Raw genomic sequence first — 16,423 nt, 5'->3', positions numbered from 1 at the left:
CCAAAGGACAGATGATTGTGTTTACAAAACAACTTCTTGTGTAACTAAAGTTAAGTAACAGCAGTTCTACAGCCACAAATGCAGGAATTCCATGTCAAGCTGGCACTAAAACTACAACTTTCAGCAGGTTGGTGTTGATGTATCAGCTGCAACCACCTAGTTAGTAATCTCTGTTACCGACAGAGTTTGACTAGGGAGCTATTTTAATCCTGAATATGTACTGGCATGTGAGCCTGTGATATCAGAGAAGTTTAACAAAACCCAGCATTTAGATTTAATCTTAAAATATTCCTTTCTAAGATGTCTGATAAAACATTTTGGTCCCAGTTATGCACTAAATCTCTCGTGGGGAGTTAATGACTCCAATGAAAATAAAGGAAGAAAACCATATTATGGAATGTTTGTCTTCGGCACTGTACAATAAATGCTTTAAATAATTATTCTCTCTGTTTGTATTCACATAGCAAGGAGTAAAGATTTTTAACATCAGAGTGTTTTACATTTCCTGCTAAACGGCAACCACAGCATTTACCAATATTGTTTTAATAACATACTAATGCTGAAGGAACAAGAGCTGCACAGGGAAAGCTGAAACTGAAAGTTCAATCACCCTGTAATAAGTCACACTCATTAACGTGGTGGGAAGTGATATCACCAACATAAACTATGATTTTTTTTTCCTTAAACCTTTTTGACTGAAAGTGCTGTGTCCCTCCACACACCTCTCCACCGCATTCCTCCCCCACCCAAAGAAAAGAGGAGGAAAAGAGGAAAAAAGAAACCTGGGGCATGTGATCATCTGGAGAGCCCTGGGAGCCCTCCCAGCACTGCTGCACCATGAGATTGCAGCTCCTCCCTTCCTCGCTGCTGTGGGAGAGCTGTCCTGGGGAGAATCCTCTCAGCTGCTGAGCACAGGCTGCGCACAGTTACCTGCTGTATATCTGTGCTCTTATTGACGTGCAAGTACTTTAAAGGGACATTATTTTATCTGCAGGTTACTCAGGAGCAATCCACTGCGGTTGTTTGTTTTCTGAGCGCTGGATCAGCGACTGGGTTTGCACGCAAGGTGCCCAGTGCTACCTCTGGTCTGTGGTGGGAGCAGTGTGACTTCTCAGATCAGGTTTCCAGAGGATCATACGAATATGTTTAGAAATTGTTTCTGCAAATAATCTCTGATGTCTGGTTGCAATTTGCTGTTTCCACAAAAATTCCTGGCAGTGAGCATGTTTGCTTGGATTCTCACAATTGTTTTGGTAAGCATATTCTCTCCCTTGACAGGCCCCTCTTGGCAAATATTTCAAATTCCTGTCCTTCTCTTTTTACAGTTTAATGCTTTCCTGATTTTTAGCCGCAACTTTCTATTATTTCTAAGGGTGGCTCTACTTGTCAGTACGTGATGCGGAATTCCTGGGGTTTACACAGAATTCTACTTTCAGGTTACAGAGGATTTTCTGGCTAACAGGAGGGAGGGAAAGAATCTTTGCAAAACAAAGCAACATTTCAAAAACTCAAGTGAAAATAAGCAGAAGCCACACTGTGCGTAGCTGAGTGGGAAACTACATTTTTGAATGGACTAAAGTTAAAAACTCTCAAAACTGCTTTGTTAAAATTCCAAATTGAGGTTACAAACCAAAGATGTATATTTTGGTGATGCTGAAGACTTATAATTAATTTTGGTGACACAAGTTAATTTGTGCCGTATGAGATATATATCGTGCAACTTCCTGAATTAAATAAAGTTCCTTTCATTCCTCAACTCTGGAGTTCCATCTACTCAGTTCGTGGCAAGGAGTTACCACCAGAATATTCAGAAGTTCAGTTATACTGCTGTGGAACCAGCTGGCTAAACAGTCACAAGGCCAACCTGCTGGGCTTCCAAATACAGAACCTTTATAGAAAGGGTCAATAGAAAGAAGCAGAACAAAAACAGAACAAGCTGGCTCAACCCAAGAGTTTGGTGCAAATGCCATGAAATGTACCAGTAAGGAAGGGTAAATGCCATAGAAGGAATCAGGCCATTATAGGCTGATAAGGGCACCTGAAGAGATAAGACCAAGAGCCACAAAATAGGTGGGGGAAGGGGAATCGCTAATGGGCAGAAGAAAAGCCATCGTGGGCAGGGGCACACACATGGAAACAGGTCGTGTGGTCACTTCTCCATCAATCTGCACCTTTTGTGTGCGTTCATTTCTGTGTTTGCAGTGCTTTGCTGATCGAGTAAGTGTCAGGGGCTGAAGGTAAGTTCAAATTTGGGAGACATATATATAATATATAATATAATATATATAATTTTTAAAAATGCAATTATGTTTTGGTAAAAATAAAGGCAATGACGCTGCTGTGGCTCTTATAGAAGGGATTTCCCGGTTATTTTACTAGCTGTGCTGTGCATCTTTGAGAAAATCAGTAAAATGGCTTAATGCTGCAGTTTCCCCTCCTTGACAGGTACACAGTAATATTAATCCCTCAGTGCAGTGTGATTTAAAGCAGTATTTTTATAAAGGTCATGTTCCTTTAAACAAATACAGTCTGCTGTTTTGATGAATAGCTCTTAGCTTTGCTTCAAAGACTTGTGTCCAAAATCTGTTATATTGTTCTTAAACATTTGAATTGGGAACAATTGGTCTGGCTTTGATTCTTCTTTGAATGTGCAGATTGCTAAAAGCTGTAATCTCTTTAATCTGCTTGCTGAGGCACATTAGCTTGTTTCCACTTGTTCCTAGCTGGCTGGTGTTAGGACCCAGAAAAGAGACAGCAGCAACGTGATATAAATAGAGTACCAGAATGGGACAAAGTTTGAGAAGAAAGCATGACATCACTCAGACTTGCTCTCCACCCAAAAAGATCTGGGATGGAGGTGCAAACGTGAGCTGGACAAGAGAGGAGTTAACAAGTCTTTTCAGTTCATTTCCCAGGGAGAGAGTGAGAGCTCTATGCTTTATGCGCTATAAGGAAGTACATTTTCTTGCTAGCAAAACCAAAACTGGCTTCGGATCTCTGACAACGTGAAAGTAATTGCAAGGAAAGACAACCATAGGAAGAAAGTTGAAAACAAGATATTTTCTTTTTGGCACAGATTCTAGCAGAAATATTTGACTTCTTTCCACGGAACGGTACAACTTTCGGATCCGATGCACATTGCTCCTAATTCTTCCGCAATCACAGTAATTTATTTATGGTTAAATGAAGAGATCAAAGTGTGAAGAAAGCAAATACTACTTAAAGGGTCGGAAGGATATTTTGCCATCACTGAAGGAACAGACTTCTTGAACCTACATGGAAAATGTCCCTTTTAATACAAAAAGTAGCTAAGGAAAACTTATGATTGAAAACCCGCAGGAATTTGATCTCGGTTGTACTTCTAACCTTAAATAGACGATGAAGAATTTATTATCTCTGCTTTGCTGTCATTATTCTTTGCTGATTTTATTGCAGTTCAAAAATCAGGTAATGTTCTGAATACGGTCGGCACTGACGTATATTTGGATCCCTCTTAGCAAGTTTTGCCTCACATGTCTCATTATAAAATGTTTTATGTGCAGGTGTATGGAAACTATTCCCAGCTACTCGAACACCCAGGTAAGGAATGTTTTACTTATACTTTATGACACCATGCTTTTATATAAGTATGCATACTGTATCTTGTTTTTTTGCTTTGTATTTTTCATTGGTTTAGTAGCTCCAAGAATCAGTGACCCCACATTTGAATGTCAGCTCTTTAGTAAAAATACAATAGATTGAATTATCAAAGTATCAGACCATCCTAGGCAGTAAAAATTCGGTAGCCTATCTGCTAAACATCTGCACAGAAGTATGTTTGAAGAAAAATGGCTTGTATTCTATAGGGAATTTCTCTATACAGTGCTTATTATTATGTTTTAGAGCATATTTTCTGACCTAGATTTCTACACAGGCTGTTTTTTTTTCTATCTCTCTTCTTGTGTTCAGTGTTTTAATTCTTTGATCTACAGTTAGACGTGCTGGTTTGTGTACTTTGCCACACCATCAAGTGATCTACCCTCCTCCTAGCCATCATGCTTCAGTTAAAATCAGTTGTAGAGTGTTTTAAAGATCTCTCATCTGTTTTCAATGCAGAAAATCTCACTCAAAGCTTATTTGGGGTCTGTGTGTGTAACTGCTGAATCCTTCTGTTTATATAAATAGTTTAACCTCAAGCCTCATGGTGGTGTACAAGTACAATTTTACTGCTTTGCAATTCATGCATTGCTTTGTGCTGTTAAGTTTCCACAATATATAATTACGCTCAAAATAAAATACAGTGTGATGTGGAGTTATGTTGTCTGCTATTGCAGTAACTTCAGACCAGTTACGTGTTCTACCTTCATTCAGACTAAGAAATACCATCTCTTTTCCTATCGATAAGGATGACAGGCTTCTGGCCAATAGAACCAGTAAGGGGGTAACGGTCTTCCTCACTGGGGGGGCAAGCTATATGAGATTTGTCTGTAGCACAAATCTATGGGGATATGTAGGTGGGAATGATGCTTTCTGAATTTGTAGAGACTGTAAACAATTCAGAAGTGCTTTTGTTCTAAACGCAGAGTAATTATCTACTGAAAGAACTATACACGTATAAGCTGAATTCAAAGCAATAGGTATTTGTTTTCAGAAGTTTTCTTGGGGCTGTAAGAGGGATAGCAGCATGGCTTTATATAGTTCAGAACTGGCAGCTAGGAAAGCCACCGACGAGCCGCATGGCTCTCGGAGATTCATTTCTTTGCTGCATCTCTGGTTGCTTTCCCATTTTCTTTGCCCGTTTTTCCCAGCTTCAAAATGTAAGGCTCTTAGAAGCTTCTCCTTAGGAATCTGTTTGATACCAACTGCACTACAGCCATTAATAAAATACGCCATATCACGATACAATTTCTGGCATCAATTCATCTCCTTCCCAGAGATTTTTCTTGTTTGTCTGTTTTCCTCTCTTTTGCTATATTTTTCTAAGACTTCTGTTAATTTTAATCTTTTTTTTCCCCCTGATATAAAGAGTAAATGTTAATGAAAGGAAGAGTTATTTGCAGATAAGCACACTGTGAAACAGCAGGCATGTTCTGTGCTCTGCAAAATAGATATTTTGAGGATGGTATGGAAGTCCTTCAGCACAGGTTACCTATGTGGCTTCTCTTAATATCACAGAAATTCATCACTCTAATGTCAGCAGCAGCTAGAACGTACTCTTTGAAGACAGAACTGAACACGTACCCAGATATGGCTTATGTAAATGAAAGCAGGTTCCTACACCCTCCTCCCTCAGCATGCCTTTCCACACACAGCTTAGTTGAGTTGGACTGCTTGGAATTCTCAGATTTGGCTTTGTGCATGCTTATTCTGTGTCATTATTCTCCTACTTTGCCAGTAGTTTTCTTCTTTTGTTAGCAACTATGCTTTTCTTTGTCTTTTTCAAGTATCCGAAGGTAATGTGACCACAGAACTCCTAAATGCATCCCTATCTCATCTATTTACACTCATGTTCCCTCTATGTGGGAAAACCTCTATGTCAACAGCAAACACTCCCAGTTAGATAGGCCAATTGTAGTACCCGGTCAATTAGGAACGGTTTGTTGGGCATCTTTGGTACTATTCCATTTGGAAGGGAAGCAAAGAAGTTCATTCATTCTCACAAAATCAAAGCTTGATATTGTTTCGTGCTTTCAGATCTATGAGTGTTCATTGTGATGTTTAAGAATTTTGTCAGTTTTATACTTCCATTTGGTCTTAGGTTCCTCTCCTAAACCCTGAAACTATACTCTGCTTTGAAACTATACTATGAGGATGAGAATCATCACAAGAGTTCATCGCTCCATGGTTTGACTAGAAAGCTTAAGGCCATATAAAATTTTTGTCCCTGCAATTCCATTATAATGAAACCTAGTTTGTATCCAGAATAATAAAATGGTAGAATAATTGTCAAATGGGCAAGCTGTTCAAATCTCTCTTTAGAGTAAAGAAAGTCTCTAAGTGGCAAAGGACACTATTTGTGATTTGTTTTACTTTGCACACAGTTTTGGGAGCTTTTGTATGGTGTCCAACAGTTAAAGTGGTATTTAAGAAACTTTTCTTTGTTTCTGAGGCTCTTGAAAGCTTGCTTGGTAAAAACAAAAACAAACAAACAAACTGGTTGAAGGGCAAAGAACTAAACATTCAGTATAACTTTATAAGTAAGTTTGTTTCACTTCTCTTGGAGACCCCAGAAGTTCTTTACTCCTACACTTGACGATGCACTTGCTCTTCATTTTTCTTAATAAAATTATTCACTGGTAAGAGTTTTGGGGAGTTAAAGTTGCACTTTGTTAGATCAATTCAAACTCAATATTAAATATCCGTCAGAAGAACAAAGATGTGAAAGGCAGAGAGGTTTTCTTGAAGCTAGCTAGTTATCTTTTTTTCTCCTTCATGCATCGTCCAGGGGATGGATGGGGCTGTATCTCAATGGCATTTTATGAAAAGTATTAAAAAACACAGTCAGGGAGTTCAAGGAGGTTAGGGAGATCGCATTTTTGAAACAAATCTGTGGAACTTCATTGTATGAATGTAGATGAGGAGGGGAGAAGGAAAGAGAATGCTTGATGCTTTCAGTATGTTTTAATTTGAGGGTAGGGATATTAAGGGAGAACCAGAAAGCACCCAATAATCACTTTGATTGAAATCTGAATCAAAAATGCCGATTTTAAGTACTCACTTCGTTCTCCCCCCAAAAAGAAAAGATTAACTCAAATTAACAGGATCCCGTGCCATGATTTTGTATTCACAGTAAAATTTCCATGTATCTGTATCAACCCTCTAAAACTTCCCTGCATACAGGAGATGATCAATTTCTCCTAGCACAGCTGGTTAAATTATTTTCAGAATAAAGGATTTCTTGCAGCTAAAAAAAAAAAAAAAAAAAATAAAAATTATAGTCCATATTTTCCTACATTTCCTAATGCTACACCCTTAGAATAGACATCACATGAACACAAAATCTGATTGCATTGGACTGCCCGCTTCTGCTCAGGTTAGAGTAACCACAATTCCTAAAAACTGCTCTAACTCGTATCGATTAGGCTCTACTGCTAAATCTGTCAGAGGAAACCAGCAGATGGTTTTCTTGTCAGCATATCTGGTGTTAAGGAGGACGTTTAGGGAAACAAAGGCCACAAGCATCCTCCCCACCATGTAGCTGAGCAATCTGGAACCGCTTCTCTTAAGGAGGATCAATATGCTTATCCTCTTAGGGAGGATGCTATATGCTCAGTCACTGTGTGAATTACCTGGAGACACCAGTGCTCGTTTCTGTGCTAGTGCTCATTTCTGATTACTGTTCCTCAGAAGAGGAAAAAAGTGAAAAATGCTTGCATTAATATCACCTGACAGTGTTGCACTGGTTTTTCTGTCAGTTTTGAGAACAGGATAAGAGTCTTTGGAACTCTTCAGCATCTTCTCGATTTCAATTTAAGTTGAGTACTAGAGTCCTGTATGGAGGAGACAGAAGCACAGGAATTGTTCTACAAAGGCGAAATATTCCCCCTCCACATTCCCTTCTTGATGCTTTGTACTGTCCATAATATGTTTAAAAAGCTGGGTGAAATCCTGCAATTATCAGAACAACTTCTCACCTGGTGCTGATAAATGCTGCCTGATACACCTGCAGAAATTTGATCAGAAATGATTGCAGATTTTAAGTATAATTAGGAAAAAAACCCAGCAGTTGAATTCTAAAAGCAGAGGTTTTCCACAGCGGTCAGTCAGATATCCAGCTTTAATCTCCCCTGCCATTTTGATTCATGGTCTTGCTTATCAAACATTGCAGATAATATATCTTGTTTTAATTGACCTATTGACCTCCTCTATAGTTCTCCTTTGTAGAAACTCGTTAAAGTACGGTCCAACAAGAGATATAACACCTTTTTCATCTGTTTCCTTGAAAGGGTTCAAAGTTTTTTCATCAGCTTCCCATTACTGGCCGCTGGAAGACGTGGATGGAATTCATGAGTTTCGGGATACGAACGGAGGTAGACAAAGGATTCATTGACAGTGGCAATAACATAAGTATTTGTGCAGTCTGTAAGTAGACAGTGAGCTGGAGAAATGAGAGCAGTTAGCTTTTTTACCGCAGCAGCTGAGATTTCAAGATAATGTTTCTGCAATGCTTTCATGTTCAGGTGATATTATATGTGAGAGCTGAGTTCTGCAGAGCATTCTCAGGCATTCTGAATATACATTGTTAAGGTTATAAAGTGAATTTTTTCATGATCCAGAGGGTCACTGAAATAACATGGTTATTAGCTGACTTTGTACATGCATAATATGCACTAAATAAGCTCAGCAACTGAGATCTTTGGCTATGCTAGCAGTGAAAATGCTTGGTTCTTTTTAACTTTTCAGAAGTAGTTAAATGCCTAAACCCTACAGGCAATTTTGAAAAATCACATTTAGTATCCATAGAAAGAGAAGCGCAAGGCTCTTATCTGAATACTTCTTAATCATTTTTATATTTTTTGATACTTCTCTAAAAGCCCTCTTATAGCAAGAGTTGTTCTGTGCCTTTTTTTTTTTTTTTCCTTCCCAGTTGAGCAAATTCTTGAAAGACTTGGTAAAGCCAAACCCTGACCGATTGGAAAGAGTCAGTTGTCAGAACTGCAAGAACTCATGGGGAATGATATTAGAATGGTTGGTTTCGGCAGTCTTCTGGTTCTGATGTTTTGGAAAGAAGAGATGACTTCCCAGGAATGTCCAAGTGATGTAACTGATGCAGTTTCAGCAGAACCACAATATCCCACTGCTGCATTATGAACCTGTAGGGTCATACCTTTCGGGAGCAACGTGCTGCTATATTCTGTTTCCTTCTGAGGCTCAGAAGTCCTTTAGTGGTTTCCACATGAGAACTGTTTTCCCTTGAGACTTTTTAGCCAATTGTAGGTTGGGCTGATACACACATTCCCCAGTACTTACCACACTGTGCTGACTTCTTTGGCCACTGAGCTACACTTTTGTACTAGCGAAGAGTAGCTGCAGTACTGTTACTGGTGACCATAGTATTCTTATGCAGAAATATGACAGCAAGAGATTAAAACAAGAGTTGGAGAACTTTACAATCTTACATGAAAAATGTTACTTAAGTGCAGAGCTAGTGCTATTTGTTATACATAAATGGGAACATAAATCTCTGTTTCTAAGTAAAGAAAAAAAAAAAATCTGTAGATATCTTAAACCTCTTATTCCATAATCCTGAAGTATTTTAAACTTAGACTGTTCGACCCATCCTTCCAGGAATTATTTTAAGGAATGAAATTAGCTGACCAGAAATAAATCTGGGCAATATTCTGTTCTCACTAGAAGCTGATGGCAGCATCCCCACTTAATTCTAAAAGGACCAGAATTCGATCTACAGAAAGTTAAGATGCAAGTTCTTCAAAAGTTTGCGAATGTCATTTTCTAAATTGTTTCGACATCCTTATTACAAACATGTTGTTTTCAAAGCAATTGAGGAATATTTAAATCTAGCATGGATTACAGCTGTTGGACAAATTATAATTGCACAGTGTTGGAAAGATTATTGTTTGAAACTTGTTAAATCACATTATTTCAGTAGAAATCAGAAATCTTTTCTATGGTAGCATGAAAGAGTGAATTAGAATATATAAAAGTTCCTGATCCCACAAAGAAGAATAAGACTGGCTTACATGAATAACTGTCTTTGAATCCTATTATGTGTAAAATAACATTATAAGTAGCCAGCTTTATGATCCTGGTGGGGAAAAAAAAAAAAAAAAAAAAAAAAGAATTTGAGGACTTTGTCTCACTACGTGGTGGCCAAAAATCTTTTTCCCTGCAGCCCAATTCTTTTTCTGCACTGCATACAGGAGAAGTTTTATGTACCTCTCTGATGTTTGACTTTGATACAAGAAAAGTTTAATTGTTGTAACCTAATGCAGGTAACAATTTGCTAGATTTTGATACCATTCTGATTACACAACTCTATTATGCTAGTCCTGTTTTTTCTACTCATCATAATTTCATGCAAATGTTTTCATTCCACGTTTCTTCTCTTAAATACTTGAAGCATCATAGTCTGTCTGTCATGTTAATCCATTTTATTTGTTGAAGTCATTGTGTGTGAAGCCAGATTTATATCTCTCAATGTATTTATGTTGTGGGAGGCAGTGTCAATAAATTATTTTTTCAGTTATCTCAAAAATAAAAGCAGTAAAAGGAATTGAAGGGAAACATCCAACTTGAAAAACATCAAATAAAAAAAAAAAAGTCATCATGTTCAGGTTTTCATCTCACCCCTTGTTTTCCACTTTTTTTTTTTTTTGGAGAATTTGCCTTTTTTTTTTTTTCCCCTCCTGTGAGCCCAGATGGTCTAAATCCCAAATCAGCACATCTATTTACTTACGCAGGCTTTCCATCAAGCTCTGTTTACCCACCCTGGGTAAACAATTAGTGTGAAAGATACTCTCAAAATATCAGAGTGGGGAGGGGAAGAAAAATTATTGTTAGATACCTAAATTAACTTGATAGCTCCCAGAACTACAGCAGGTGGAATGGCTCCAGATACAAACAAGCGTTGGTGCTGTCCTTTCAGACCTGTTGACAGTATGCTGGTCAATGCCTGTGCTGTGTCCCATAAGGTTTTTAATTTCTCCAAGGATGGAGACACAACAATTCCTCTTCGCAAGCTACTCAGCACCTGACCCTCGTAATTTTTCATTAAAAGCATTTAGACAAAAAGCATTTGTTTAAATGAAATTTCCCGTGTTTCAACTTGCTCCCATAGCCTCTTATCTGTTCACTAAATACCATCGAGGAGGCTCTGGCATTACCCCTCCCACTGGGTGTTTATGTGCTTTGATAAGACACCTGAGCCTTCTCCTCTCCAGGGTGAGCAACCCCACTCCCTCACCCTCTCCCTGGTGTGCCAGATGCTCCAATCCCTTCATCACCCTTCTGGCCCTTCATGGGACTTGCTCCAATATATCCATGTATCTCTTGCATTGGGGAAATCCAGAGATGGACAAGTGACTTGAGATACCGTAACTTTTTCACCACGTAATGATTTTTGAAATAACAGGAGTTTATTACTGACCTGATTGTATTCAGAGCTCTTCATCCCAGTGCAGTTGTACTGTTGTCTTTTTCCTCTTGTATTCCTGCCAGGAAGAAAAGTGGTCTTAGTGATCCTATATTTAAATCATGCAGGAAAGGGACACAACATTCACATCCACACAGATTGTTGGTAAGACATTGTTATACGACGGTTTTAAAGGCTACTGCCCAACATTAATGATCTGAGCTAAATTGAGAGATATGAACTGGTCAAATCATTACTGATTGTGTTTATTCATTGTTTTTCTTATTTGCTTATTTTTTTGTTGTTTCACCCAGCTCTAAGAATCCACAACTTCACTGTGCTTCCTTCCCATAATTCTACCTTTGTATATACCAATGACTCTGCCTACTCTAACTTCTCTGCAACTGTAGGTGAGGATTTACATTTTTATTATTGTGCGTTTGTCAGGCTTGGAGGGTTCTTGTAACACTGTACTCAAAGTGGAGTTTTGCTCAGTTGGTAAAGATCCATGCTTACACTGACTGAAATTAAACAAACAAAACAAACAAACCATTGCTAAAATATTACCACAATTACTTCAAATTACTAGAAGTGGCATCCCCTTGATAAATAGTCCATGGAAGGATGAACCCCAGTAGCTCTCAAAAGCCTAATATATAAATATATTTACTATAAATTTACTATAATTACTATTTACTAGGTGTAGAGGAAACAGATAACATTTCAGTGGATCATGAAAGAACAAATGCTTTTTTTTTTTTTTTAAAACCTTGGAAAAAAAAAAAACAAAAAACAAAAAACCAAAACACTATTTATCATCACTTCATATTTATTTTTAAAGGACACATTAAGAAAGGCAAATGCAAGTCAATTTGTAAGTCCTGGAAGTAATCTTGTCAATTATTACATGTTTGATTACCATATTAATAATGGCAATAAAGCTAGCACAAGTCTTAGATATGTAGCCTTTTAATGATTTTTCCCCCCATCAACGTGGTAGCATATTAAAGGAAGAACAGAAAATGACAACATTCCATGCAGAAACCCGCCAGACTGGAAACTAAGTGGATGTAACCAAAGCCACTTGCTGAAGTCACCAGGGGTTTATACTTGTACAATTGACATATGACCTGTTGTCCACTTAAAGATTAAGTATCAGCTCACATCTAGTCATTGGAAAGTCTAATCTAAGGAGAAAGATGAAAATGGTAGAAGTCATTTGGATACTAAGAAGCCTATATTAGAATGATAAACCACTATTTTTCTGCTCTCTTAAAGTATGCTGGCAAAAGTGAACTCTGTAACAAATGTCAAGTGACCTCAATTCCTTCCAGCCCTCACTTACCTGCTTTATAGAACTTTTGCATAGTTGTCATGTAGTAAGACACATTCAGCACAAACATTAAAATGGCAAAGGAAATGCAATGGAAACAGAAATGCAATATTTTACGGTATTTATTTAAATATTAATCTAGCCAGAATGACAAACTCAGGAATATTTGCTTCCCTCCATAGTACTTACTCTAATTTTTAGAAAGAACTGAATTCTCATCTGTTTTGATGACTTCTTGCTTAAAAGCAGGGAAGCACACCTGAGAATTTTAGTATTTGCACTGAGATTTAGGATGAACTAAGAAAACATTTGGGTGTGTTCACTGAGCACTACCACATGCTGCATCTGCTGCCTTCCTGAGTGGTGTTACCCTGCAGATGGGCCGGTATGGCTGCCTTCATTCCTCCTGGTCACCTACATTCTGAAAGTGACATTCCCTGTCACACAGATCTCCACTGCAGGAGGGGATGCACCACCCTGAAGCAGTGACAACTCTATTTCTGATTATCACTCCAGACACACAGTCTGGCTCCAGCACTGCCTGTGCATCAACCTGGGCCCAGTTTGATTTTCACTGTTCAAAGTCTTACATCAAGTCAGGCAGATGTACACATATAAATACAAAGGAAAATCCTTTATGTCCCACCCCTTTGGTGTTCTAGACCATTTCTGTGCATTTCTCATTTCCATTATAATTTCATTCAGTTCTCAAATATCAAGCAGCAGCTAAATGACAATTTCTGCACTGAAGAGGAGAAGACACTGTGCTCAGTGCTGATGTTTCCCTTAGACTTTTTTTTTTTTTTTTGTCAGAAGAAGTTACAGAGAAGGGTCTTAAAACCAAGATACTGAATCTTCATAGCCATTGCACAGCTCCTGTCACCAGCTGGACTCTCAGAACTCAGTGAGGTTTCCTATGGTAAATGTGTGTCAGGTTTTCTGAGTACTAGGATGCCTCATGTGCTTTGGTTACTAGGGAATGAATAAACAGTGCTTCTTAAAGCAGAGAACACAAGTAACTCACAAGACAAATAATCATTACCCATGTTAGACAAGAGAGTAGCTTTTATGAGTCATATATACATGTGGTGTCGTACCAAAGCATGATCAAAAGATATTCTCCTGTCTTTTAAGTATAGTTTGTCAAGTATACTTTATTTATATTCATATATAATGAAAAGTGGATTTTGATCACAAAACTTCCTTCAAAAAATGAAAAAAATATTGTTATTTTTGTATTGATTAAAGATTTTTTTGCCCAACTCTACTTAACAGCAAGACAGAAATAGTTGCATGATGTGCCCAGCATTCAGAAGTCTAGAAATTGTAGTGTTTGTTCTGAGTAGTTCAAAATAATGATTTTTGGGTTCTGTTTTTGGTGTATGAGTTCTGCTAATACATTTTAGTTAAGCAAGAATTGGGGTGAAGAATATAATTATTACAAACTTGAAATAATTATATTGTATGACTCTTCAAAAACAAACAATCAGAAAAGAAAACACAGAACCAACCAACAACAAAAACTGTAGATGAGAAAAAAAATTAAGGAAGCGTACAAGCCTGCTAGAAGTCGTGTTTCCAAGAATCTTTGACTTACATAAGTGTTAAGCTATATTTTGCTTTTCCTTTAGACATTGTAGAAGGAATGGTGAACAAAGGAATTTATGTTACTGAAGAGAAAGGAGTTACCTTTCTCTTCTTTGGAAGATATCAAAATTCCTGCATTAGCAACCCAGAAGTTTGTGGACCTGAAGGTTAGTAAACTAATTACTAACTCAACAGCTCAGCTTTTACTATCAAATTACATAATTTAATAATAATGTAATGAATCCTCTAAAATTCCAGCATGACACATTTCTTCATTGGCTTTTAAAACAACTGAGCAGAGGTTACTGAAAATGTGTGTAATGCAATGGAAAGCCCAACAACAGCACAGCAGCATAGTCCCAGGCTGCAGTAAGTGAGGGTTTGCTCAAACACAACAGCCACAAACACATAAATAAAGGAAAGACACTGCTTACCTTCAAAAGGCCTCAGGCATGCAGGAATCTGCAGTCAGCCTCCACTGCCAACCCTTAAATTGCACACAACCACTGCATGCACCTGAGTTCCCCTGGGTTGGCCCTGCCTTCCCACCAGGTGCTCAATCACTGCTTCAAGCCCTGAATCAGCATTTCTGCTACCATGCAGTTTTTTCCTAACTGCATTTGAAATTACAAGTAATCGCTAACTGCTCAGATCAATGATCTACTGTACAATTAACTCAAACAAAAACAAAAATAAGCTTACACTACCATAAATCTTTCATCTAGCACCGAGATTAATGGTGCTACAAAACTGTGACAAATATAAGTCATCCTACAGGTGAAATTTAGGAGACTGTGTTTTAAATGTGTGGTATTTCAGCAGGAATGCTTTTTTCAAACTGATTTTTGGAAACAATTATTTAAAATTTCTGATTTCATGGAATCCATTTGTCCATATCCACAGACACTTAAATTCTCTTCCCTCTGTTCTTTTCCCTTTCTTTTTCTTGGGTAAAGATCACAAAATGACCAGTGTTATAAGGGTGCATTGATTTGACACGCTGATTATAGAAGAACATTAAGCTGTACGCAACTATCAACATAAGGACACAACCAGTCAATACCTACATTAGAGACTTTAGATTTAGTCAAAGTAAAAAACCTCAATTTACTACTGATCCTTCCATATGTAACCTCTAGAAGTCCCTAATCTTAAACACTGCTGCTAACACTGAATTTTCTTGCTTTTACTGATTTAAGCCATTCTTCAAACCTGAAATAGGATTATTTTTTTTAGCTATGCATTAACTTTCTATGAAAGAAAGAGAAACTCAGAGAGAAGATACCTTTTCTATTACATGGTAGTGGAAAAGAGAATTCATTATCCCATTGCAGACATATTGTCAGATACATACAGTACCTTCTGATATATATTTTCATACCACTAGAAAGTAAAAATATCTGCAAGTCATATTATTTCTACATCCATAGTATAATATAATATTCAGAATAATTTATTTTTATAATACCAGAGCATTCCCAGTATCTTACAAACAAGAACATTCTTTTCTGAGTCTTTCAGCATAATGAGAAGTTTCTTTAGTGTGCACTTTGTCAGCACCTCATGAAGTTACTCAAGCATCATAAGGCACAGTGAAGATGGAAGACCTTCAATAAAAATCCACTCTTGCTTCCTTCCATCAGGAGTAACGTTTTCCTTTTTCTGGAAGACTCAAGACCAACAGACGAAGTTTCCCCCTGCCTCTGGTGGGCAAGTGATTTCCAGTGGTTTCAAAATCTGTTCAAGTGAAGGTGAAGGTTCAGTGGAATTTTATACCCGTGGGAATGCAATGATGAAGTGGAAAGCAAGTTTTAGTCCACCAGGTAAGTTCACCTTTTTTTGCCTTTATGTTTTACATTATTCTTGTAGACAGATTAGAGAGATGTAATGGTACAAGCCATTACAAGCCAACGGTACATTATGAGGAAAATGTGGACATAAAAGTAATTAGAGCTCTGTGGTTGAATTCTCATGGTGGGGGTAAGGTGAGAGAAAGGTGAACTGCTAACTCACTGATACTGAACTACACAACATTTGCTGTTCAGCAGCAGTACTCAGACATGCCTTCCAGTTTTCTGAATTGCAGTTCCTATTGGCATAAGTAGATTAATGGGTGCTTAGATGGAAACAGCTGGATGAGGATCACAGGTTAGTCTCTCCATATATTCTAAAATCTATACATGTACAGGACTCTACTATCTCCAAAATAATGACTATATTTAGTAATGATTTAACTGGATATTTAGTGCCTTGTTCATTTTGTCAACTGTTAAGTGTCAAATTTTACATCATGACATGGTATTAAGAAGCATTTTGGTATATCACATATCTTACTGCTAAACTTTGTATTGTTGGGAAACTCTTACCTAGTGACTGAGACAAATTCTGGACTTACAGTAATGCCAGTGACAGTCACTAAAGCTTTTTCTTGT

The 16,423-nt window shown here is 37.7% G+C and overlaps 1 protein-coding gene across 1 annotated transcript in view; it reads left to right on the top strand.

Moving 5' to 3' along the window:
* Positions 1 to 1,175: 1,175 nt before the first annotated feature.
* The window catches only part of ADGRD1 (adhesion G protein-coupled receptor D1), a gene marked incomplete at both ends in the record, with an annotated part of 118,414 nt that continues 103,166 nt past the window's right edge, over positions 1,176 to 16,423 (top strand). The window contains 7 exons of the mRNA XM_079543647.1: positions 1,176 to 1,253; positions 3,543 to 3,579; positions 7,926 to 8,009; positions 11,386 to 11,481; positions 14,036 to 14,158; positions 15,635 to 15,814; positions 15,861 to 15,976. Of these exons, the coding sequence (XP_079399773.1) occupies positions 1,176 to 1,253; positions 3,543 to 3,579; positions 7,926 to 8,009; positions 11,386 to 11,481; positions 14,036 to 14,158; positions 15,635 to 15,814; positions 15,861 to 15,976 (714 nt within the window). The remainder of the gene's footprint in view (positions 1,254 to 3,542; positions 3,580 to 7,925; positions 8,010 to 11,385; positions 11,482 to 14,035; positions 14,159 to 15,634; positions 15,815 to 15,860; positions 15,977 to 16,423) is intronic.

This window comes from Tetrao urogallus, assembly GCF_951394365.1.
Source record: "Tetrao urogallus genome assembly, chromosome: 17".
NCBI classification, from domain to species: Eukaryota; Metazoa; Chordata; class Aves; order Galliformes; family Phasianidae; genus Tetrao; species Tetrao urogallus.
This window is presented reverse-complemented; position numbering and strand designations above follow the sequence as displayed.